We start from the raw sequence: 26,729 nt of genomic DNA, 5'->3' as shown, positions 1-26,729 counted from the left end.
ATGAATGTATTAATTTTTAAAAGTATAATGGGCTTGTTTATAAATCACTACTTAAAGTATTAATATTTCAATGTATACTTAATTACTTTTCAACACATTACTTTTACTGGAAAAGGTAGAAAACACTGGGAAAAGAGTCATCAGTTTTGTCATTAAGAATTTTCATCAATGGATATTAACTATTAGGTGAAAGACTTATCCATACACTCTCATAAGAGGCTCCCCTTGGATTATCTGTTGATTACATAGAGGAAAAGGTCCTTTACAATGGCGAAATCTGGCAGACAACTCAACTGAATGATCAAACTCACTATCACCAATAATAGAACAAAGTGATATCACGTGCCTCCCACTGTGATGCACTAAGGACACAACCACACGTGTGTAGTATTCTTGCCAAAAAACATTTAACTTTAAGAGAAAACAGACTAATCCAAATTAAGGACATTCTGAAAAAAACACTGACTTGTACTTTTCAAAAATATCAATGTTACAAAAGACAAAAAAACGCTGGGGAACTCTTCTAGATTAATGTAAAAGAAATGATGACTAAATGTGAATTTTTTTTTTTTTTTTTTTTTTTTTTTTTTTGGTACGCGGGCCTCTCACTGTTGGGGCCTCTCCCGTTGCGGAGCACAGGCTCCGGACGCGCAGGCTCAGCGGCCATGGCTCACGGGCCCAGCCGCTCCGCGGCATGTGGGATCCTCCCGGACCGGGCCACGAACCCGCGTCCCCTGCAACGGCAGGCGGACTCCCAACCACTGCGCCACCAGGGAAGCCCTAAATGTGAATCTTGAGTGGATCCTGGATCTCCCCCTTCCAACAATAAAGGAAAAAAAAAGCCATAAAACTATAACACTTAAATGTGCACTGCATATTAGATGATAGTACTGTACTACATGTTAAGTATCTGAGTGGATTATTGTACTGTGGTTTGTAGGAGAATGTCCTTGTGAAGAGCCAGATGCTGAAATATTTAGAGGTGAAATGTCACTTCGCAAGTAATATTCGGGCAAATTGTGCAAAGAAAATTCTGTACCTGGCTGAAGAATTTTGTATCAACATCTAGTCAACGCTGTCCACAGACTGGAGAGAACAGTTTCCCCCTGTGTAGCTGAGAAGCAGTCAGCAGGACCCTCGCCTCCCTGGGCGAGGAGCTTTCAGGAGGCCGCAGCACGACGAGGAGCGAAGGACGAGGCTGTGAGCCCACCTTCACTTAGAAGCACACGCATACACACTTTACGGCAGTCACGCGAAGGCACGAGGGCGAGGCTGCGCCTCACGTTCCCAAAGACAGGCACGACAGCTGTACGTGCCATCTAGTGCACTTTACGGCAGAAACGTGAAGGCACGAGGGCGAGGCCGCGCCTCCGCCCCCAAAGCTACGCAGGACAGCGGCACGTGCTGTCTAGCGCGCTTTACGGCCGCCGCACGAAGGCGGAGGTTCCGGGCCGACGCAGGGTAATCAACGGTTCCGGGCTCTGCGCTCCACCTCGTTGTCGGTAGGCTGTTCTATCCGTTGGCGCTCCCACGGCTCGGCGATCATGGCGGCGGTGGCGGCACTGTGGCGGAGGGTGGTGGAGATCGTGAAGACCAAGGAGTTCCGGGATTACGTGACCAGCACGCACTTCTGGGGTCCAGTCGCCAACTGGGGCATCCCGCTGGCTGCCATCAAGGACATGTGGGCGCCGCCGGACATCATCAGCGGCCGCGTGACGACGGCGTTCATCTTATACTCGATGGTCTTCATGCGCTTCGCCTACCTTGTACGGCCTCGCAGCTTGCCGCTGATAGCGTGTCACAGCACCAACGTGGTGGCGCAGTGTGCAGGGGGGCCGCTATCTGATCTACCACTACGGCGGCGCCACGGCGGCCACAGCCGTTGCTGCCTCTGTCGCTTCTCCCGGCTCTACCGCCGCTACCCCCGCTACCACCCCCCCCCCCCGGCAGCTGAAGACCCTGTGACTGACGGCGACTGCCTGGAGGTCACCGACTACGATCCGCTGACCCCAGAACATGATTGAGAGGGCCCTATCAAATCTTTGCAGCTTGCAAGCACTGAACTGTTCTTCCTAAAGAAAAGATCAATAAAAAGTTTGGTTTTGACTCTGAAACAGTGCGAATCTGATTGAAACCTGCAGTTCTGTTAATAAAAAATGGCAAATAGCACAGAACTGAAGCTGTTGAGTGTTGTTTATTTCGTGACAGGGAAATAAAATGGTTTTTAGAAGGTGAGGGTAGATTGGCTAGTCTTCCTCACCACGGGACCTGCAACTCGAGGGTTAGTTTATGTAGGGGAGGAAGGCTGAACGAAAGACACTTCAACTTAGCTAATTTATTTTTTTTTAAGCTCTCCTGGGAACATGCTTTTGTTACTTGTTTCGGGTGTCCGGGCCAGATGAGCCACAATGTTTGTACACCAAAAAATTCCAAGGGCTACTTCTACTGAGGGAAATACTTCCAAGGGGGTTTAAATGAATTCAGTGAAATCCAGCTCAGACTTTTAAGGAGTACTTAGCAAGAGAACCTAGAATCTGTTGGTGACCGGGAGCAATGACAGAACCTTCAATGGAATCAGGATAAATAAACAACTCAGGTCAGTGGCTGTCAACCCTGAATTCTAGGTAAACAGAAAATAAAAACAAGATCATTATCCTTTCCTCTTTTCCTCATGCCTAAAAATGGGGGAACTGACAGTTTGTAAAGGTGGTGAACCTATCACCCTGTGTTGCACTGTAGCTAGGGGTGAGGATGAGGGTCAGTGGTAAACAGTATTAGCCCAGGGTATCCCCCCTAGGAATCCTGTGGGTGCTAAAGGACTCTGCTTGGGAGCATGAGGAGGGAAAAGAGAAGGGTGGGGCTTTGGGTGTAAGGCCATTACCTCTGCAGCAGAGGCTGCCCTTCAGGATTTGACCCCCAATCCCCCCTCCCTCTGGAGAATGCGGGAAGTTCCAGGGTGGTCTACTGGGGAACCCCCATGTATGTGATCAAAACCCCTACTTTTGTTAAAGATTTCAAATGCAAAGATACTGAAAACAACTCTGAAATTTTCTGAAGACATCAGGTTTTGGACAAGACAGGCACTTTACCTTCTGTGGCATCTAAGCAGTAGTCCTCTTTGTAGGCAGTTTCTGCATTTCACATTCTGCATACAGGGGGAAAAACAAACTCTGGAAAGTGACAGTGTATGAGTTATCTATTGCTGTGTAACAAATCACCCCCAAACTTAGCTTAAAAAAACTTAAAACAAATATCTCGCACAATTTTGTAGGGCCAGGAATCTGGGAGGGGCCTAGTTGGGTGCTTCTGCCTTAGGGTCTCAGGTCTGCTGGGGCTGCAGTTTCTGAAGACTTGCTGGAAGATCCACTTCCAAGCTCACTCACACTGTTGTTTGCAGGAGGCTTCAGTTCCTTGTCATGTGGGCCATAGGGCTGCTCACAACATGGCTTCCCCCAGAGGTGTTCCGAAAGAGAGAAAGCCCAAGATGGAAGCCATAGTCTTTTATAGCTTAATCTGGGAAGTGACATACCATCACTTCAGCTGTGTTCTCTTGGTCACATGGACCAACCTTGGTACGCTGTGGGAGGACAACACAAGGGTGGGACTAGCAGGAGGCAGGGATCATTGGGGGCCATCTTGGAGACTGCCTACCACACGTGGCTCTGAAATAAAAACTCTCCTGCCTTCCTGAAACTCAGTAGAAAGTAATAAATCATGTTAAGGTCATCGCCCACCTTCCCCAAGAGATGTCACAAAATGCTCAGTTTACAGTTTTGTGGTCATTACAAACATGCATATATTACAGAGGATGGGTTTGAGAAGCAGGAAAAAAGTCTCTGGAAGATAGGTGGTAGCTCATAATATTTTAGATAGTTCAGACTATCATAAAATAAAAAGCAGTTCTGAAAGTTCTGAAATGAATCATAACCTTGTATCGAGATTTTTATTAAAATTTTAAAGATTTTCCCCCTTTGCTCTTACATGAGTGGAAATTAATGCATTTTTAGATTTGTTTTACAAAATGTATTTTGTAATTTGACTCTTGTATTTCAGTAAAAGGCCACTGTCTGTTGAAGACATATCAGAGCAGGTACGTTTCTAATTAACCTGGTAAGGGGAAAATAGGTAATCCCTGCTGATAATTTCCTGTCACTCTACATTTTTAGAGGGCAAAACGATTAGAGCAAATATCCAAAAGATTGCAACACCTCCATTCTAATGCAATGCTCCACTTACAGGACCTAATTTGTAGCATGCCCACCCAGCTAAGAGCTCTAACCCTTTGTTGCCTAGGATATTAGTGTTTAAAGCCATGTAAGTGATTAATACTTTAATAAAAACACACCCTTCAAATCATTAGGGTAATAATCATTTCATAATCTCCCCAAACTCTCAAACATAATTCTTTCTGGTCTTGGCAATTTAACTTAAACTGTCTACAGGTCTCTACCACTACTTTATGAAGCCAAAAACATTTTCCAAATAGGCAGAGCTATTTTTTCGGAAGCTTTTGTTATTGACACACTTTTGTTACTTCCCAGAATTTGGGTTTTATACTGAGTTTAATAAGTAACATCTTCCTCTTTAGGTCCTCTGACCTTCCTGGGAAAGCCCAGACTAAAATCCAACGAACTGCCTTATCTTTGCAACTCTAATGCTACAACCATTTTTCTCCTCTAATTCTTTCAAAACTATGAACCTCATACTGTGTCTCAGGGAGAGGCTGGGAACAAATCACATTGCTGGACAAAGACAAGGCACTTGGAGATGATGAAGCCCTGTGCGGGAAGGAAACCACTTCCTGGGCCTCTCCTGACCCTGATGACTCACGAGTGCCCCTGGAGGTGGAGCTGACCCCCGCAAAAATGGAGGCTACAATATATTCCAGGAAACGTGACATGTAAGTCTTGCAGTTTGAATTTATGTCTGTTATTTTGAAATGCAAAATTTGAATGGAAAGTTTTCAAACTACAGGAGTGCAGCTTTGTTGTAAAAATGTCATACGCGAGTGTGCAAAAAATAGAAAAGCCAAATTCGACCCCAATTCCTTTGGCAGTGGTAACATGGCAAAAAAGCTTGGGAAAAGTACACAACTTTTCAGACCTCTGTTATTTGAAAATACCATAGTTCTTTGAAAATACCATAGTTTTATAGCATGCTATGCATTGTTACACATTCTGCTTTTCTATCTATAATGTCTTACACGTCATCCCCTATCATGGCATTGCAGCCTTCTTTTTAACAGTTGCATAATACTCGGTAGCATGGATGTGCTGTGATTAACCAGTCCCCTCTCTCTTTTGTCCATGCCCTGTGCCCACGTGCACAGATCTGTAGAAGAGAGTCCCACAGGGCTGATGTCCCTGGATCAACCTTTAAAGCTATGTTTGCTATTTTTTTTAATTATAGTTTTTTTAAAAAATAAATTTATTATATTTTTGGCTGCATTGGGTCTTCGTTGCTGCGCACAGGCTTTTCTCTACTTGCGGCGACCAGGGGCTACTCTTTGTTGTGGTGTGCAGGCTTCTCATTGCAGTGGCTTCTTTTGTGGAGCACGGGCTCTAGGTGCTCCGGCTTCAGTAGTTGTGGCATGCGGGCTCACTAGTTGTGGCTTGCGGGCTCTAGAGCACAGGCTCAGTAGTTATGGCACATGTGCTTAGTTGCTCTGCGGCATGTGGGATCTTCCCGGACCAGGGCTCGAACCCATCTCCCCTGCATTGGCAGGCAGATTCTTAACCACTGTGCCACCATGGAAGTCTTAAAACTGTGTTTGCTGTAAAGCTACGTTTGCTTTAAAGCCCCCTCCAGGCATGTCTTCCTATCTTCGTTTCAATTTTAATGTAATTAAATGTTGCCAGAATAATGTTTTCTGAACAATATCTTCTTTTTTTTTTTTTGGCCGCACCTCCCGCCTTCTGGGATCTTAGTTCCCCGACCAGGGATCGAACCCGGGCCCCGGCAGTTGAGTGACAGTGCTGAGTCCTAATCACTGGACCGCCAGGGAATTCCCTGAACAGTATCTTTAATTCATCAGAGCAGACAATAAATCCAGTAAGATGACAGCTCACATACCATTGTCCATACCTTACATATCCTCCATTTGCATCAACTTCAGTGCCTGGCATGTGGTTGATACTTGATAAAACGTTTCTTGGGTAGATAAGGAAAAGCTAAATAGATACAAGAGGTATGAAATGAAAGTGTTCATAATCCAAAGTTCCTAAGGTGAGAAATCAGATCTTAAATTGGTTAGTGAATCAAGATTTAATGTGATCCCAAGTTTTGTTATCTTACATGTAGAAACTAGGAAATATTTCATGGAGTATCTTAGTTTGTGGGAAGTTGCAAGATGAAAGAAAATTGTTACTTTACTATTGAAGTCTTCTAAAGGAACTCCATGAAATGAAGGGAGAAAGAAAATGTAAGATTAAAGACCAAATAGTAGCAGGAAAGATGAAAGCAGGAAGTCACAGGCATATGTGGATTCATCTAGGTTTTACAGAACTACATTAAATGCATTTCAGGGTAAAAATGCATCCCCCCACCCCCATTCTCTAAAAATCACATCCTTGTTGGGCAGCTGAGTAAGCAAAGGAGCAGGGCTTCACCTGGGCTCGAAACGGAAGCACTTCCTCCAGGCAGTGGGGAATGTGGCAATTCTGTCCCTCAAGGTCCAGGGGCGACAAGGCCCAGTTCAGTACTGCTGGCTTTGGAAATGAGCAGAGGTGGGGGAAGGTGAGGGTAGAGCTGATCCCACAGATCACTGCATACAATGGGACAGGGGTTTTGCAGTTTAGGAAACAAACAGGACAAAGTCAAAAGTGTATGACTTTTTGGGTAAAAGGAATAAGGAAGTATGAATGAATTTGTGAATTTGCTGAAAGAAAAGGATGTCTTTGAACTTCCATAAGAATATTAAAGTTTCATTCCTCAATCTCATAACAAAGGACAAGGCTTAGTTAACAGTGTAACTAACATCTGCGTCTATGAATATCTCTAAGCTATCCGTTGACCCTTCTTCAGTTGATGAATATTCATTGAGCACGCAAGGGCCAGGCCTTGTGCTCGGCACTCAGGTTATAACTGAACCGGAAGAGCTGTGACTGCCACCAAGGCTGACTTTTCTTAAGAGTGCCATAAACAAGCCAGCAACCTCAAAACTTGCCCGGACATCCCTGCTTGTGATGCTGGCCTGGGCCCTCCCCCTGCTTTGGTCAGTCAAGTTACTGTGTTCTCCAGCCCACCTCTTTGTCCTACTGCCTCAAGCTACCAGAAACAGGTAGTAACAGTTCTGTACTAACTGGAAATGGCTAGAAAATGGCCTTTCGGGCACATTTTTTTCCTTGCCTGCTGGCGAAAAGGATTTATATCTCAACATGTACATCACAGCCCACCCGTGGGCATCCTCATGAATGAGACTTTCAGGCAAGGGTGTGGGCACAGGACTTGCGTGCCAGTGGGCAGAGAACTCTGCGTGGCCCTTCACACAGGCCTGGCCGAACACAGCCTTTAGTGTTTAAGCAGTTAGAGTTTTAGGACCAGAAAAGAATCTCACCTTTTAAACAGCAAAACCAAACCAAAAACAAAACCCAAAAAACAAACAAAAAAGCCCGGATGACAGCAAGTTTGGCACAAGAGTATCTAATATTTTTTGGCTGGTACAGATCACATAACACCAAGATTAGGAATGTTAAAAAAAAACAAAACAAAACAAAACAAACTCCCGAAGAGTTAAAGGAAAGTCCAGGAAAAGATGACACAAATTCCTTTTTGTTTGAGTGGAGTACTTGGGTAAGTTTTCCCTTTTGCACAGAAAAGGACGGCTGAGATGGAAACCCGGCTGACTTTCACAGAACATGCCTGATTTTTGTTGAAGGTCAACCTAAAATAAAAGAAAATATTTAATTTTCTTCATTTGAGAAAAAAAAGTAAAATACTGAAGATAGTTACTTATTTTAACAAGTATTTTTTTAATTAATTAATTAATTAATTTGGCTGCACTGGGTGTTAGTTGTGGCATGCAGGACCTAGTTCCCTGACCAGGGATCGAACCCAGGCCCCCTGCATTGGGAGCGCGGAGTCTTAACCGCTGGACCACCAGGGAAGTCCCAACAAGTTTTTCTTATGAAAATAAACAAATTGCTATTATTCATGCCATGGCTAAGAGTGAGGCATCACTGGCATCACTTTAGGGCTGAAATGCTTCTTGATTATGTCATAAAGTTGATTCATTTAAGACTAGACCAGTGACTTCAGGTATACTTGACTGAACAAAGCTGACAGGGAGTTTATCTTGAACTAGTTCACAGATGTGAGAACCATCAATCAGAAAGAGCACAAAGCTCAGTGTCCTTTCTTTCAAATAAAAAGGACATAGGGAAACTTCAGATGAAACTATGTGTGTTATGGCCTTACCTAAAAGAACAGACATTAAAGAGATGAGGCTATTCTGTCCTTATTTACCATCATATGCTTAAACTCACTTCAGGCCTTCCCTTCAGGTGTCTGTGCCCTAGGTTCCTTCGAATCCAGTTTTTGAGGCTGTTGGTGGAGGCTGTCTAGCTTCTGCATATCTTCTGTAAGACCATTTCTAAGATCCTCGTTGTTTCTCAGAAATTCTTTCACCACTTCCAGTTGATTTAAGATCTGTGAGAAGAAACCATACAATGTACAGCTTAGATAATTTTATAGCAGACTTAAAATTCAGATGAAAAACTTACTAGCTCCAAGACTGGCTCCTGTTCATGTGTCTACCAATAGCTGGTACTGGGGCCACACAAGGGCGTGTTTGCTTGTCTCCTTAACATTTTTTGCTTTTAGGGGTTAATATCCAAAATATATAAAGAGGGACTTCCCTGGTGGCGCAGTGGTTAAGAATCCGCCTGCCAGTGCAAGGGACACAGGTTTGATCCCTGGTCCGGGAAGATCCCACATGCCGCGGGGCAACTGGGCCCGTGGTCCACAACTAATGAGCCTGCGCTCTAGAGCCCTCGAGCCACAACTGCTAAAGCCCGTGCGCTCTAGGGCCCGTGCTCCGCAACAAGAGAAGCCACTGCAGTGAGAAGCCCGCGCACCGCGAGGAAGAGTAGCCCCCACTCGCCACGACTAGAGAAAGCCTGTGCGCAGCAACAAAGACCCAACGCAGCCAAAAAAAATAAAAAATTATACACACACACACACACACATATATATAAAAAGAACTCACACAATTCAATAGCAAAAAAACCAGACAACCCAATTAAAAAATGGGCAAAGGACCTGAATAGACATTTTCCCAAAGAACTGAATAGACATTTTCCCAAAGAAGACATACAAATGGCCAACAGGTACAGGAAAAGGTGCTCAACATCATTAATCACCAGAGAAATGAAAATTAAAACCACAATGAGGTATCACCTCACACCTGTTAGAATGGTCATCATCGAGAATTCCCCTGGCGGTCCAGTGGTTAGGACTCTGTGTTCTCACTGCCAAGGGCCCGGGTTCAATCCCTGGTCGGGGAACTAAGACCCCACAAGCCATGCGGCACGGCCAAAAAAAAAGGACAGTCATCATCAAAAAGAGGTAACAAATGTTGGCGAGGATGTGGAGAAAAGGGAACCCTCGTACACTGCTGGTGGGAATGTAAATTGGTGTAGCCACTCTGGAAAACAGTATGGAGGATCCTCAAAAACTTAAAAAAGGAACTACCAGGTGATCTAGAAATTTTACTTCCGGGAATATATCTGAAGAAAACAAAAACACCACGCTGAAGAGATATCTGCATCTCCATGTTAAATAGCAGCATTATTTACAATAGCTAAGACAAGGAAACAATGTGAGGGTCCATCAACAGATGAATAGGTAAAGAAGATGTGGTGTATATATATATATACACAATAGAATATTACTTGGCCATAAAAAAGATGAAAATCCTACCATTCGAGACAACATGGATGGACCCAGAGGGCGTTATGCTAAGTTAAGTCAAACAGAGAGAGAGAGATACTGTATGATCTCACTTATATGTGGAATCTAAAACAAAAACAAAAAAATAAACTCACATAAAAAGGGATCAAATTTGCAGTTACCAGAGGTGGGAATAGGGAATTGGATGAAGGTGGTCAAAAGGTACAAACTTCTAGTTTACAAGATAAATAAGTACTAGGGATGTAATGTACAACACAATGACAATAGTTAACACTGCTGTATGGTATCTTTGCAAGTTGTTAAGTGAGTAAATCTTAAGCATTCTTATCACAAGGTAAAAAACACTTTTTTCCTTTTTTTGGTATCTATACGAGATGACAGACGTTAACTAAACTTATTGTGGTAATCATTTCACGATCTATGTACGTCAAATCATTACGCTGTACACCTTGAACTTATACAGTGCTGTATGTCAATTACATCTCAAAAAAACTGGAAAAAAATTTTAAAAGATGATTTTTTTTTTGCTGTAAAACTTCCTGCATTTGTACAAAAGGGCTATATGTCTATACCTATATGTGTGTGTGTGTGTGCATACACATATATACACACATACGTATACATACACATACATATATATGTATATATAAAAATAAAGCCCTTTCATTTTGAATTTTGTACCCATTTACTATGATTAAATACATTTACACATATATACACACACACACACATATATACAAATGTATACACTCACACATATAATGCTCTTTGATTGTGAATTTTGTACACACTCATTACTAGTAAATATGTATACATATATACATTTATTACTATTCAATATTTATAAAATATACATACATATTTACTAGTAATAAATATACTGGTACAAAGTTCAAGATGAACACAGGGTACAACGTAAAAAGTTGGTCCTCTTCCACATCCTGTCCCCAGTCACCCAGCTCCTCTTTTATTTTATTTTTTTTGCGGTACGTGGGCCTCTCCCTGTTGTGGCCTCTCCCATTGCGGAGCACAGGCTCCGGAAGCCCAGGCTCAGCAGCCACGGCCCACGGGCCCAGCCGCTTCGTGGCACGTGGGATCTTCCTGGACCGGGTCACGAACCTGTGTCCCCTGCATCGGCAGGCGGACTCTCAACCACTGCGCCACCAGGGAAGCCCCCAGCTCCTCTTAAAGGTGACCACAATGAAGTTTCTTGTGTCTCTTCCAGAGGCAGTCCATGCATTTACACGTGAGCATACATGTATATGCGTGCACAGCTTTTTAAAATTTCCGCTTTATTGAGACGTAATTGGCACATTTTTAAAAACACAAATGGCAGCACATTAGACATTGTTCTTCAACTGATTTTTTTCTAGATCAGATTGTTAAGAGTGGCCTCATTATTTTTTTTAATGGCTGAATAGTTTTTCAGTTATGGATGTCTCATGTATTAACATAGTATTTCAAACCTTCTGCTAAGAGAAATACTGCTGCAGTAACTAACCTGGGACATGTGTCATTTTGCATAAAGTGACAGGCTATTTGTAGGATCTGTTTTTAGAAGTGGAGTGAAGTTTTAATTGATAGAGTTTTCTGTTTTAATGTTAATAGATTTTGCCAAAACTGTCATCTCTAGAGGTTATACCAATTTAAACTCCCACCAGTAACATCCTTCCTGACATTTAAACTAATAAAAGCATGTATTCTTAGAATAGTACCACGGAAGTGTTTTCACTCGGCTTATCCGAGGATACCCTCACTGGTCACTGTGCTTATTACAAAGAAGAGAGTTATTAATATTTTGGGGTGTGGTGAATTGTTTAAAATGAGGGACCCCCAATTCCAAGCTAAGTCAAGATGATCGACATCTAACGAAGGAAAGTGATGGAGTACCCTACTCGTAGCAGAGTGGTGGTTCTTAAACTTTAGAGATGTACACAATGGACTCTGGTGCAGTAGGGCTAGGGCAGAACCTAAGCAGCACCAGGTTACTGTGACGGCAGTGAGTGAGACGGTCGGTTGCAGAACGATGGCTGCCAGGGATGGGAGGGAGGGGAAGACTGCCTAGGGCTTGTGACCAGGATGAACAGGGAACAGGGAGGGCCAGGGTGGAGCTGAGGATGACCAGAGGTCTTCAGACAGGTTACTAAGTAGATGGGGATGTGCCCTTCAGCTGGAGCTGTTTATTACATGGCTAGAAACAAGCCTACAGCTCCTGAAAGATACCTGGGCTTTAAATAATAAATCTGGAAACCATAAAAACGTGAAATGAAGATTACATCAATGACATAATTCACAGTGTACATTAGTAATTAGTAATTGCGGGTACTGCACTGTTAGCACTCATTGCCTGTGCCAGGTGCTCTAGATGCACCCCAGGGTTCTTCCCATTCCTTGGTTCCCATCAGATGCCCGAGACCATGCCGGCCTGGTCTGTGCATCACACATACCCTCCAAGATGGAGTGGGGTCCTCCCTTCCCATAGACCTTCTCATTTCATGACTTGGGAGCTATGATCCTTTGTGCCGTCACCTCCTGACCCTCTCTGCTCTTGAAATGTGCTCAACAGGGGTGATTATTTTAGCTTGGGGGGAGGAGAAAGAGTCAAAAGGAGTTTTTAAATAAATTTATTAAGAATGGGGGAAGGCTTATGCACGTTTATATGTTAAATGGGGAAGGAAGTAAAGATGGAAAAACAAAGTGCTAGAAAAGTAGTCAGACAGACTTGGATATTGAAGCCCAGCTTTGCCACTTAACTAGCTGTGTGACTTTGGGCAAGACACTTGACCTCTCTGAGCTTACTTCCATATATGCAAATATAGGATGATGATACCAACACCACCGAGCATTCCTGTGAGGATTAGAAATAATCTAGTAAAAGCACCTAGCACTGTGTCTGGTACATTCCTCCCTTCCGACAATCATTTAACAAAAGTGTACCGAGAGTCTACTATGTGCCAGGCGGGCGCTGTTCTAGGCAAAAGATGCTTAGCGCCTCCATACTCCCAGGCACTTAAGCCAAAACCCTTGGACTTGTCTTTGATGCCTTTCCTTCTCTCCCACACCACACGTGCCCCCCTTCTCACCACCTCTACTCTTCACCCTTCCACCTTGGTCTGAACCACCACCTCTCTGACCTGGTACCTGTGGCAGCCTCCTAATGTCTCCCTGCTTCCATCTTTGGCCCCCGGCCCTGCATCCTCCACACGGCGGCCAGCGTGCTCCCTTCACCGTTCTGCTGCTCAGAACTCAGTGTGGCTGCCGCCTCAGGAGGAAGAGCCTGGATCCTCCCAACGGCCCACAAGGCTTCCCTTCGCTCAGCTCCTCACCGCACTCCAGCCAGCCTGCTTAGCTTGCCCTGCCCTCCGCCTGAACGCTCCTCCTCCAGAAGCGCACACGGCTGCTCCGCACCTCCTCCAAGGTATCGCTAAGTCTCAGCTTCCCAATGGGGCCTCCCTGGCCACCCCGCGCAACCCAACCCCCAGCCCCGTTCGGCCACTCCTGATCCCCACACGGTGCTCCACACAACCCTCCTCCTTCTACCTCGCCCCATCATTGCTTATTATGCTGACCGTTTACCATCTGTTTTGTTCACTGATGCACGCCAAGCTTCTAGAACTGTGCCTGGCAAATAGTAGGCACTCACTCATGAAATAAATCTGGCCTATAACCAATGGAGTGTCACTTCCATCCTTTCCCTGCCTGCCTCGACTGCATCCTGTCACTTCCTCCCTGAGTTTCCCCCTGAAAGCGGTCCCCCCACCAGGGTTTAAGAAGTCAGTAATGATTTTCAAGAATGTGCAAGTTCTTTGCATGGTTTTTAGCCACTTACTGCGCTCAACGCTCTCTGGCTGAATTTTGAACCCCCCAGATCCTAACAGAGCGCCGAGGGCCGGCAGGTGTGTGTGAAGGGCTCTTGGGCGGCAGCTGCTGCTCCCATTTGGCTCTGAGGCGGACCGCGTTTTACAATCACAGTTATGCACGCACAGTGTATTTTAATGGGAGCCCCCTTTTATAATGTTATCATTAAGGCTCGCCAATTGGACAGAAAAGAATGGAGATGATGAACTCTCTGCTTCGTGGTCCCTGGCACTCACTCCCGTGCTCCTTTCGGGGGACTGTCGCACTAAATCACCACCATTAACCCTTTCTTCTCAACTTGGCTTTCCAACCCGAGCTCTGCTGTTTTAATGAACACCAGAAACAGGTCTTGCTAAACATTCACACAAAAAGTGCCGCGGTCATAATACAACCACTGCATTTCTTGATTCCTAATCGCACATTTTTAAATACTTTAACATCTCGAATGAGAATGCGCCTTACCACTGATAGTGTCTTACAGGAAACTGGCAGCATTTTTTTTTCTTACAAGTGACTGAATTAATGGTGTGTCTTGCAATTCATAGTGTTTTAGAGTCACTCAAATTTGGTTTACCAAATCCTCTGACTTTGGAGACTAACCCAAAAGAACATGAATAATCGTATTTGCTGCTGAACTTTCAAAAGAGGTCTGTTCCACACATCGTGGAAAGCCATCCTTCAGCTTCTCAGAGATAACGTGCCAATCAGTCCGAACTTACAACTTGATCAATTGAAATATCAAGAGAAATGCCACGGTCCACTGAACAGAAAGCATGAAAAACGAGAATTTATCACCTTTATCTAGAGACTTGGGGACCCAGAGGACAAGCCAATTAACCCCAATTTCCTCTCTGTAAAACAGAGATAATGAAGGGTTGAAATTTACAATTGCTAGCTGCTCGGTGACATGAGAGCCGCTGCACGGCACGTGGGAAGGCAGGCCCAGGGCCAGAGCGGGAAGACCCCCGGGCCAGCCCTCATACCCCAGCCGTGAGGCCTTGAGCCCATCAGCACCTGCCCCTTAGGGTTGCTATAAAGCAGGGTATTACCCAGGTCCCTTCCCGCTCCCAACTTGCAGAGACTCCTGGTTTCAGTGTGTTGCTACTGATGCATTTTGCTCTTTGTTACACAAACAGGAAAAGAACTGCAGCTCCCTCGAGAAAGAGGAGAGAATTTCTGACGACTCAGGGACCGTGAGCCTGATCCCCCGGTTTTCTTCTGTTGTCTGACTCTGCTTTTAAAAGGAGCAGTGGAAAGAAAACTGGGGATGGTTCTAATGGCATTTTAAAGTAAAGCCAGATGAGGGACTTCCCTGGCGGTCCAGTGGCTAAGACTCCGCACTCCCAATGCAGGGGGCCTGGGTTCGCTCCCTGGTCAGGGAACTAGATCCCACCTGCCGCAACTAAGACCCAATGCAGCCAAACAAATAAATACTTTTTGAAAATAAAAAAAAAAAAATAAAGCCAGATGAAACAGATGGATTTAGAAAATAGCTTTAACAGCCTTATTCGTCACTTTAAATACCTATGGTGTGCCAGGGTGGGTGCACCCCAAAACCACTGGTACCCAGTCCCTGTGCTAAAGGAGTTCATCAAGCTGAGTAAAGCACCTGGGTCAAGGTCAGAAGAGTTAGCGTCGGCATACGGACCAGTACGGAGCATGGCCTAAAAAATGAAATAGACACTTTGTATTAAAACACGCTGTGTTTCACGAGGTAGCCAGTAAAACTACTTTCCTCGGATGAGGTGGAATTGGAGAGGTAAAATGATCTGTCCAAGACATCCTGGGAATCTGGAATTCTAATCCAGCAAGTGCTGGGCTATTTCTGAACCTTACCAAAATATAATTCTACTACTGTTAGTTTTTTTAATATCTTGCATGTAACAAAGGGGACTCATATCTCCTGTACTTGAGACGATCGTTAGCTTGCAGCATCCTGAGCTAGAAGCCTTGACGATCCTTTAACCCCTCCTTCGCCACCTCCCGCCGGCCCCGGGCCACGCCCCAAGTAATCTAACCAGCCACTGCGGCTCAGCCCCAGTAGTGCCTCCCGCACCCGGCTCCTCCCCCCCACCTCTAGCTTCTGTCCTCTTTCTCTCACCCTCACACAACTGCCAAGAGCCTCCTGGCTCGTCTCCAACCTCCAAGTGCCATTAAGACGTCACTTTCTAAAAGCCCTATCTGATCTATTCATTTACTCTCTCCTGATTTAAAACCTCTGTTGGCTCCCAACTGCTTTTTGGGAATTAGGTCCAAACCCCTTAGTGAGGCATAGAAGACCTTTCAAAATACGGCTTTGACCTACCTGACCACCCTCACAACCGACCATACCTCCCTCCTACGTCGCCTCATCACTGTCTGGCCCAGGCTAGTCTTTCATGTCTTGGCAAATGCTCTTGCCAATTTGCTGAACTCTGATTTGATTCTTAGTCCCAGCTCAACAGCGCCTTCTCAGCAAAGCCTTTTTCTGCAATCGCCCCTCTGAACTGCAGAGTCGCGGGAGCCTGCGGTTCAGGATTCTGTGGCCGCCCTTCCTGTGGTCTTCCACTCTGTGGCATATATTAGGCACCCAAACGTTTGCTGATGGGGTGAAAACATTTGTTTAAGGGTAACAGTAATCTATGCCAAAAGAATATCCATTTCTGGAAATTATTTGACTTTTAAAGCAGAAACATAACCGTTAATAAGTTAAAATGTGCTACTCTTCCTCCCTGGTGCCTTTCTTTGTTTTGTTTACTCACACAGAGGATATAATGTGTTTTTTTTTTTTTACCTCTTCAGGCAACATCTCTTGTCCCTTTGCTTGAAGATATAGCTCTTGAAGTTTTTCCTTTAGTAACTCCATTTCTATCTCGTTTACTTGGTGCTCACTCAGGTAAACTCCTGTTTCATAGTCACACCCATCTGGCTGATCCTCCTCAGGGATGTAAACAGCCCAGTCAGATGTCAACAGCTGTTGGGTTACCGAACAAATATGAACTGATTGAATGGAAAAGATATTCAAAAAAAAAAAAAGATATTCAAAGAATTTGTAATTAAACATCGTTGACTGGATCCAGTCTAAAAACATCCCGTGACCACAGAAAAGCTGCTCAGCCCAATCACGATTCTGACTTCATATCAATGTTGTTCCCCTACTTACATTCTAGAATTTTGTTTAAATCTAATAAGCTTCAAATTCTAAATGAGTGACTGTGATTCCTTTTTTCCCCCTTAGGTCTTTATGCAGGAACTGTTAAACGTGATTTTTTACCTGTTCTATTCGGGAGTATACCGCCACAATCTCTGGGATATTCTTAAATTCATTCAGAAAATTTTGGATCTTTATCTGAAAATCTCGAAGCCACACAGAAGATACTTTCATCTCTGAAGAGTGCATGATCTCGTTACGACACTTAATCACCTATAGAAAGACAAGAAGAGAGAAAAGCCTTCAAAGGCCAATAGTGGGGTAAACTGAGATTTTGTAGTTCCAGAGAAAGACTGTTGAAAGGCCTTGTTAATTCTAAAATCCACAAGTGTGTGGTCTGCAGGTGCCGTCAAGGCTCGAGGGGGATGTTCAACCCCCAGCCACTTGAATAAATTAATCGGGGTAAGAAATACGAACACGCCTATAACTGTCGCTAGCCCTTGAAATCTCGTGGCCGGGTGGGTATCTCTCGCACAATCCCCCAAACGCCCTAACTTAAAACAACCTGCCAAAGAGCAAAACTATTGGCTACTGGCTCTGAGAATACCCAAAGGCCAAGGCAGACAATGCAAAACTCTTTTAGTATACATTTCATGCCAAGTCTTCCACACTCTTGGTTAAAAGCTACCACAGGGGTCGATTGTATACCCTTTGCAAGGATCCTCAGAGTAACAAATGTGCCAGAGCTGTTCTCTGGCGAAACAGAGATAGTCTAAATCTCCCAGAGGAAGTCTGACAAGCGTAGCGATCTGTTCTGACACTGTTTATCCATTAGGGTTTATATTTTCCTCAGTTCTAGGTAAATTGGCCTTGCAACTGTTTAGCCAATGAGACTGAGAAGGGCAGGATTCCAATGCTGGCATCCAATGGACAGAATGACGCATCACTCTGTATTTGTTTTTTTTTTTTAATATGGAAGATTACTTTGCTTCTGTTTATGGCAGAACAGGGAAGAGAAACGTGAGGCCTGTCGATTTAGTGGCAAAGAGTGCAACAGCAGGTTGTTGGAAAAGTTCGACAGGGTAGGGTTGAAGGGTCAGTCTCCCGCCTGCATTCGCACAGGGGTTCTGGGACATCACGGAAGGTGCATGTGATGTGAGCCCTGCTTGCCTGCTCAGCGATGACAACTGTGGACCAAAGTCTAACTCCTTCGCACACCACTGTCTGGGGAGAGCCGTGAGCAGCACGGGGTGTGGCTCCTGGCTGGTCTTCACAGTACCCACCCGACCAACTCTGTCTGCTTTTCAATCTGACAGTTCTTACCTCTGTGACTTTCTTTCGATCAACCTCGAAGTGATCACAGGAGTTGATGAGACTTAGAAGAGCAACCGCGTCACATTCCTCGGGTCCTGTTTTGTCTGCCAGTCCTCGGGGCATGAAGGCCTGCAGCAGGGGAGGCCCAAGGGGCACCCGAGTCTCCTCCAACCCTAGGAGACATCTATCTATATGGGGCTAGTGGGACAAATGCTATGTGCCTGTTCCCCAAATGATGACTGAAACTCTCTTACTGAGGTTTCAAGTTAGAGCCTCACGAGTCCAAAACACAAGTTGGGAAACAGTGCGGCAGCCAAGCCTCAGCCCAGGGCAATAACTGAAGAGTTGCTCCATCTGTCCACTTGCTATTACAGACACTTACACACTTGACCTAACTGTCCTTTCTTAATGGCATATAAGCATGAGGCAGGGGAAGAAACCACCCTTTTCTTTTCCTTACTGAAGTTTCAGTGGCTGAGTTGTTAAAGAAGATTTAAAAGTAATAGTTATTCCCAAGTGGACACTTTAAAATTACTCGAGAAAGTTCAGTATGGTAGTAGAAAGTTAAGAGTCTGGGCTGTGGAATGCGACAGATCTGGGGTGCAAATCCCAGCTCTGCCACTTGTCAACTGCGCGACCTTGGGCAAGTTACCTATCCTCGGATTCCTCATCAGTAAATAGGGGCTAACTGTCCTCATCTACCTTGAAGGATGTTTCGAGAATTAAATGAGTTAATGCGAGTAAACCACTTGCACGGTGCCTGGCACATGCTAATACACAGGCCACAAATGTTGGCAGTTATTATGCTGATGGTGCAAGGTGTGCAGGACCTACACAGGCGTTACAGACCGGGTCCCAGGGTTTGAGATACTAGATACAACAGAATGGCCTCATTCGAGCATGATCTTTCCTTTTGTAGCATTTTATGGTGTGTACCCCCAAAATGGTGTCATAGCAAGGCTTGGGCGTATTTCTTTCCCGAAGTATTTCCAAATTTACATCTGAAGGCAACAACTTTACCAAGCTACGAAGCTCGAGAGTACATTCCTGCCAAGGGACTAGAAGAGATGACATATGAAAAATGACTCGCCAAAAAAGAACTCTAAATAAAGAGACCTGCTCCCTTGAAAACAAACACATTTCCGTAGGCAAGCAACCATGCTGCTTCCTACAGTGCTCATGGTGCAATGCAGAAAAAGGAACACGGTATGGGCCGACACCCCCCAAGGAGAGTCAGGGCTCTGTTCCTGATGGTGGCAGAATCACACACCTCGGCCTCATGTAACTGAGAAGAATTCTACACACACTGGATGGCCCCTATCAAAAGGTACAGTAGCCAAGACCATCACTGTCTCCGGCCAACCCGCTGAAAGTAGATTATGGATGTTACAAGTGTTAACAAAGAACTAATGTATCACAGGCAAACTAATTTGATGAAATAGAGGAAAAAAAGAGGAAGGAAAGAAACACTGCTTATTCCAACTGTGGCTGAGAGGAACACCCAAAGTGGGAGGGGCCTTAGTTGCCTCAAAACCAAGCAGAGTTTTTCTTTCCCATTACAAGGTATGTCCAGTCTGGCATTTTCTCACCAATATAAACCTGTCTCTCCCACGTCAAGGTTTTATTCTAGTACTTCTTTCCTTTCCTCAGAACCAGAAGCCGACAGAGGCTCTGCCGCCTCCTTGCCTCTGAAAGCTGTTTCTTAAAATGGTATCGCCTACCGCCAGGTTCCGTACGTGACAAGCACAGGGTGAGAAACACACGCTATTGCCTCTCACTACCCCCTCCTGTCTCTTCACTGAGTAGTAGGAGACAAGGTTGGAGAAATAAACAGGGGCCAGACGTGCTGGGCCTTACTGGACTTGACAAGGAGTTTGGAGTTTACTCTAAGGACATCGGGAAGCCATCCAAGGGTTTTGGGCAAAGGAAGAAAGCGATCTGATTCCCACATGAAGACCGCACATCCTGCTGTGTGAAGGACCAACCAGGGGTGAGCAGAGCAGCAGAGGCGGCCAGGTGGGAGGCTGGCAGGAGAGGGGGCGAGAGCTGTGATGCAGAGATGGCGAGGATGATTCCAAAGATAATTTGCACGTTACAAATAAGAGGGGTGGTGGGGGGAAAGAGATGAAGCAAGAATGACTGTAGGTAGTTGGTGGTGGGGCATGGGCGCAGGCTGGCGGGGAGAGATGAAGAGTCCTGCTTGAGAAGAAAAGACGAAGTACCCAGGAGGTGGTGAAGTGGAGGCATCAAGTAGCAGCTGGGTATGGGCCCCCGGAGCGCAGAACAGCGCATTGCTAGGGGTACCAATCTGGGAGCCGTCAGCAGAAACGCAGTATTTAATATTTCACTCCACGGGCCTGGGCAGTATCACCAGGGGAGAAGGCGGGATGGGAAGGGACAGAAAAGGCCCGAGGAAGGCCAACCGACACTCAGAAGGAGGCTAAGGAGGAGCCGGGGAGACAGGAGGAAACCCAGGAGGGGAGGATGTCACAAAGCCAGGGCTGTTTCAAGAAGAGTGGCCTGCAGTGCGGCAGCGCCGAATAGCTGAGAGGTAGGAAGGGCGAGGCCAGAGAACGGAAGGTCACGTGTGCCCCTGACAAGACATGCAGTGGAGTGGCGGGGCAGAAGGCAGAGGGGAGTGGGTTGAAGAGTCAACGGGACCTGCATGAACCCTGAAAAGAGAATTAGGCATAAAGCACTTTTTGAGAAGTTCTACTGGGTATGTATGTGGGAGGCAGTTAGAGAAATGGGGAGACAGCTGGACGGAATGGATGAAGGACGTTTTTCTTTCTTTTCAAATTTTATTTTCCAAGTATTCACTCAATTCTTTTTTAAAAAAAGCTTTATTAAGATGTAATTCACATACCATATAACTCACCCATTTAAAGTACACAGTCCTTCATGGAAAAGACTCTGACAAGCACAGGTTTCTGGTAACTGACTATACTGCTGAACTGAATGAATAAGCATTTCCAGAACTCTAATGGAAAACTGATGAATTCACAAAAGTGCTAACAAAAGATCAAGATGAAAAAAAAAATTAATTACATGGGACTGAGTGAACTGATGAGGATGATTATAATTTTTGTGACTTTCTGTGTGAATTAAAAAAAAAAAAATCCCACAAGGACTCAGAGGCAAAAAATATACAAATCAATTTTCACTGCAAAGTAAAGCAGCTGTTACCGTGGAGGATTACTGGACTGAACGCCAATATCATGACATAGTATGAGTGTGTTTCGTGTTCGGTAATTGCAGTCGTTGTTGCTTTTGTTGTGGTCATCCATTTACAATGCTCGATGTCAGTTTATTTATCTCTTGTAAAAATAAAATACAGTGTGTGTGTGTGTGAAAAAAAAAGAATGTGAATACAGGGAACTTTGGGAAACTAGAAAATCTAGAAAGGATTCATTGGTAATTATTTATTTTCAATGAATAAAATGTAATAATACGGCTAAAAAAATAAATGAAGTACACAGTTCTTTGTGATGACATGGATGGATCTTGAGGGCATTATGCTAAGTGAAGTAAGTCAGACAGAGAAAGACAAATACCATATGATCTCACTTATTCGTGGAACCTAAAACAAAAACCCCAGCTCGCAGATGCAGAGAACAGACTGGTGGTTGCCAGAGGTGGGGGGTGGGGAGTGAGCAAAATAGGCGAAGGGGGTCAAAAGGTACCAACTTCCAGTTATAAAATAAATAAGTCCTGGGGATGTAATCCACAGCATGGTGACTATAGTTAATAATACTGTACTGCAGTATTTGAAAGTTGCTAAGAGAGCAGATCTTGAAAGTTCTCATCACAAGAAAAAAAAATTTGCAACCACACATGGTAGTGGACATTAACTAGACTTACTGTGGTGATCATTTCACATTAAATATCGTGAAATTAAATATTTAAATATTTAAATATTAAATATCGAATCATTATGTTGTATACCCGAAATTAATATAACGTTACAATCAATTACACCTCAATAAAAAAATTAAGCATTTACAGTTTAGTGGTTTTCAGTATATTCACAGAGTTGCACAACTATCACCACAATTTTAGGACATTTTCATCACCCCAAAAAGAAACCCTCTACCCATTAGCTATTGCCCCCTCTCTCCTTCAGGCCCTGGCAACTACTAATCTACTTTCTGCCTCTATAGATTTGGCTATTCTAGACATTTCATATAAATGGAATCATACAATATATGACTGGCTTCTTTCACTTAGCATAATGTTTTCAAGGTTCATGCAATACTGTAGCATGTATCAGTACTTCATTCCTTTTTATGGCTAAATAATATCCCATTGTATGGATAAACCACATTTTGGTTATCCGTTCATCAGCTGATGGACATGTGTGTTGTTTCCACCTCTTGACTATTGTGAAGAGTACGGCTATGAACATTCGTGCACAGGTTTTTGCGGGGACACATGTTTCCACTTCATCAGGTATGTACCTAGGAGTGGCACTGCTAAGTCATATATTAACTCTATATTGAAATCTCTTTCTTTAAAAAAATTGAATAAACCAAGGCAGTACTAAGGCTATTTGTACGGTGATGGGAATAAACTGGGAGGTCGCAAGAGTGGAGACTCAAAGTCCTTGGGCAGGTGGGAGGGGATAAGGTCCAACACTCAAGTGGAGGGACAGGGCGGTAAGAGGAGAAACGCCCTTCCTCCTTTGTAGCAGAAGGAAGAAGATGGTGCACATTGAGGTAGGCTGGTAGGTCTGGTAAAAAGATAAGAAAGCGAGAGCAAGGTTAGCAGCTGGGATTGCAGGTGGGGGAAGAGGAGTGGGAGCTCAGCGAAGGAGAGGCAGCAACAGTTGTCTCCGGGAACAGGAACCTACGGAGAGACAGGGCCAGGCTGCTGGGCTCGTGATCAAGAACTGAAAGCGAAAGATCCCTCGAAAGATTCTTCCCCAGAGCAGCAGGTGTGGTGTCATCAGGGCTGGAGCTGGGCCTGGCAAGTGCAGAGAAAGGAGGAAGAAGACCGAGACAACTGCAAGGGACTGAACAGAACGATGGACTGTGGAATCTGGGCTGGCTGAGGAAGCAAAGGAAGCTGGGAGGGCAGAGGCTGCTGGGGATGGGGAAAGCTGTGGACTTTGGAGAGGGACGAAGGGTGGGGCAGAGGTGGGGGCGGGTTGAATAAGTACACCGAGGGCAAGCAGGATGTTGGACACCGCAGCTCCCTGTGCTGACACAGTCCGGGTGTGAGCATGCAAGTGGGAGGCTGAGGTCGAGAGGATCCCAGGATGTTTGAGAGGGGAGTCCAGCTTGGGGAGAGAATATACACATGTGGTTAGACTAGGTCTGCAGGTGACAGCAATGAAGAAGGGAAAGAGCGGCAGAAACAGGTGGCATGGGCTTCAAGAGGATTCTGAGGGTATGAAAGCAGTGACAGAAAGCAAACAGGTGAGGGACGGTCATAGCAAAGGGTAGAGTTTTAAGTTTTCTTCTTTTCTAAGTAAAAGCAGAAGTTGGCAATTCTATGGCAGCAACAAACCAACGGGGGAGAGGGTATGATGGGTTTACTGGACCACGATAGCCAAAAGTCTGGGGGCCACCGATATAGTCCAACTTCCTCATTTTTGAGGTTAGGGAACAGAGGCTGGCCCAGTGGTGCACCACAGCAGCTGGGCGGAGATTCTGATCCCTGCTTCCCAGGCACCAAGCCTGTGCCTGCTGGTAACTAGCATGTAGACTGACGCCAGAGGTGAATTTGTGTTAGGAGGCTACTTCGACTCCCCCTCCCCCCCTCCTACTGGGCTTCTGGCAAATATCAAAAAATCAAAAAAAATTCTTCAATCAGCCCAGCTAGTAAGTCACATCACCAAGATCTGAAAACGGGCCGAACAGTCCCCTTTTATCTGGCTGCCTACCCCACCCCTACCTCCCCAAAGTTTTACTCCTTAGCTAGGCACTTAAGGTCCTTTCTATCTTAACCCCAACTTCCCTTGGCTTATTCTGCCATCCTCATGGCACCTTACAGACAAAGTGAGCTACGCAGGGAGCCTACCCTCAAAAGGCCTTGCCTGCTTCTCCCTCTGTGCCTGTACCCATGATGCCCACTCTACATCTTGCCCCAGCGTCCCTTGTTGAAATCTTCTACTTCACTAAGCTGCGTTGGGTCCGATATAACAGCCCTGAGCCGCCTAGACACTACACCCTTGATCAAAAGCCCAATCTCTCTCTGCATCTGTTTATGGGGGCCCAGCTCCCACACAGACCCAACAGACGCCCCGGGCTCCAGGTAACTCCTACCTGGTGGGCCAACTCCTCCTACCCTCCCGACCGCAGGTGCTTACCTTGGCCACCTCCCAGGCGTCGACCGGCCAGCGGACCGGCCGGCAGTTTCCCCAGTGAACGTCTCCATTTCTGCTGGTGTGATGTTTCAAAATCTCCCGTTTCCACTCTGCGCACACCTGACACTGAGGCTGAAACTACAGGGGGCGGCGGTGAGGAGGGGCCCGGGAGGGAGGGGCGGCGTCTGGGCATCTGAACCCCAGGCACGGCGGTCGGCCCGGCTCCGGGGAGGGCACGAGGCACTGCGCCCGCGGACGGGGTGAGGGGCGACGGTCAAGACCCCGGGCCGGGTGCTCACCTGGCGGGCGCGCGGGCTGCACCGCGAGCCGCTGCGGCAGGTGGCGAGGGGGCCCAGGCCGGGGGCGGCGGCTAGCAGGCTGCGGTGGAAGGCGAGCACCTCGCGGCCGACGAAGCCCTGCAAGCAGCCGCGTAGCAGTAGCAGGCAGTGGCCCGCCTTCACCCAGTTCTTGTACTCGGCGCAGTTGAGGCGCGCAGCCAGCTCAGAGAGCACCATGCCGGGAACGAGCCCGCGGGGCCACGGAGCGAGGGGCGGGGCGGACGGTCGTGCGCAGGCGCGGAAGTCTGGGCGCGCCCGAGGCGACGGCGGCGCTCTGGGCGTGGCCCCGCCCGAAGGCGCCCCGGATTTCCCCAACCGCCAGGCGGCAGGGAGTTCTAGTTTCCGGGGCACGTCGGCCCCACCCCCGTCTTAGATGGCGACCGACGCGTTATGTACTTTGGTGCTCGCCCAGAAAGCCTCTACTCTGTTCCCCCAAACTGAGACCTCGCCAGCCAACGATTGGGCTCCCTCTCCTGAAGCCTGTGCTCCTGTTCTTTTTTTTTTTTATTGTAGAGGTGTAAGACGGTGCTCAAGACAGTTATTGAATTACTTACGTTCCTTGTGTTATACAATTCTAGAAAGTTTATTTAACCGGATCCTAAGCCCGCAGGTTGGCTGTAGCCTATCTGGACATTAGTGAAATTTGACCGTTGGCTGTCTGCACCGCGCACCTGTTAAGCGCCTGCGGTGTGCCAAGGTGACACAAAGCTCAGAGACATCCGCCATTGGGCTACCTAGCAGAGGCAAAACAGGACGACACATCACCCGGATTCTGGAGGGCTGCATCGCCCCGAGTGGGATGAGGACTTCTTCCACTATGGTCTTGAAGCATCGAGCTTAGGTGACTTAGTACTCTTGGTTATATGATAATTAGAGCTCCTTGCATAAGGTAATCTAAGTTCCAAATAAGTGCCATGAGGGTCAGAAGGCAATGGCTTGTCAACTCCGAATGACAAGAGGTCATCTCAATTTTAGTTGCTTTTAGTGAGCTGCTTGAGCTTGGAAAACATTTTAAAATTGTGTGTAGCCAAAAGGCCCTGAGGGAAGAGCCTAAACATTGAAGCCTTCCCCTGACTTTGTCTCACAGCAAAGTGGCAGTGTTCAGGAGGGTCAGCTTTGGACTCAAAATGCTGCTTCTTAGCTGTTTGATCTTAAGCAATCTTAATTTGATCTCAGCAAATTCCTTCATTTGTCCAGGCCTCAGTTTACTCACGGTAAAAGGAGGCCTACCCTGTTGGGTTGTTGTGACAATTAAATACAGTCTGAAATACTTAGTGCCGGGCAATAGTAAGCTCTCAGTAAATATTAGCTATTATTTTATATTGACCTAAACGTGCCCTTTCATCAATCAGTCATTCCTGGGCAAAGTATTTTAACAAATCACTGGCCACCTGGAAATGGAGGCAATTTATAGAAAACCGTGAGCAGATCATAGCCTCCTGGAATTCTGCAGCACAATGCTGGCTGGCCTCTGCTAATTTTTTCTTAAAAACCTCGATAGTAAATCCATCCCAAGTAAATTTCAAATCATTCCCTTAGACAAACTGTCCATTCCCATTAAACCACATGAAAAAGGAAATTCCACAGGGAACAATGAAATATACATTAACATCTTTCCTTTCTGTCCCTTAAGTTCCCTGAGTATAAATTCTCTTATCATTTTCTGTGTATTGATTTTATATCAGGAACACTTGGATGATAGTAAACTGGATTAAAGTAAAATGTAATAGGTATTTCTTCTGGGGAAGAAACCATGAAAGAAAGGAGTATCTTTTTTTTTTTCTTCTTTTTTTCTTTTGCTGTACGCGGGCCTCTCACTGTCGCGGCCTCTCCGGAGCGCTGTGGAGCACAGGCTCCGGACGCGCAGGCCCAG

The 26,729-nt window shown here is 45.8% G+C and overlaps 2 protein-coding genes across 7 annotated transcripts; one reads left to right on the top strand and one right to left on the bottom strand.

Annotated features, from left to right (window-relative positions):
- Positions 1-1,515: 1,515 nt before the first annotated feature.
- On the top strand, positions 1,516-2,164 carry MPC1L (mitochondrial pyruvate carrier 1 like). Its single transcript, XM_019943402.3, is given in 2 exon segments — positions 1,516-1,822; positions 1,824-2,164. Coding segments are annotated over 2 exon segments (420 nt in total). The 5' UTR covers positions 1,516-1,544; the 3' UTR covers positions 1,966-2,164.
- Positions 2,165-7,625: 5,461 nt separating this feature from the next.
- Positions 7,626-25,066, bottom strand: CXHXorf38 (chromosome X CXorf38 homolog). 6 transcript variants are annotated; one of them, XM_033849502.2, is made up of 7 exons: positions 24,818-25,060; positions 24,522-24,656; positions 18,221-18,409; positions 17,021-17,170; positions 16,541-16,720; positions 8,464-8,646; positions 7,626-7,882 (listed from the first exon to the last, which is right to left on the bottom strand). In XM_033849502.2, exons 1-6 carry the CDS (start codon positions 25,031-25,033, stop codon positions 8,485-8,487), a joined length of 1,032 nt encoding a protein of 343 aa, XP_033705393.1. In that variant the 5' UTR covers positions 25,034-25,060; the 3' UTR covers positions 7,626-7,882; positions 8,464-8,484. The 6 variants fall into 6 exon arrangements, with proteins under 6 accessions (XP_033705393.1, XP_033705392.1, XP_004319431.1 ...); XM_033849501.2 differs by having other exon boundaries at positions 8,484-8,646; positions 24,818-25,058; XM_004319383.4 differs by having other exon boundaries at positions 8,484-8,646; positions 18,221-18,340; positions 24,818-25,057.
- Between the last annotated feature and the right edge of the window lie 1,663 nt (positions 25,067-26,729).

This window comes from Tursiops truncatus, chromosome X, assembly GCF_011762595.2.
Source record: "Tursiops truncatus isolate mTurTru1 chromosome X, mTurTru1.mat.Y, whole genome shotgun sequence".
Classification (NCBI taxonomy): domain Eukaryota; kingdom Metazoa; phylum Chordata; class Mammalia; order Artiodactyla; family Delphinidae; genus Tursiops; species Tursiops truncatus.
Note: the sequence above shows the minus strand (reverse complement) of the source record. Positions and strands in the feature narration are given on the sequence as shown.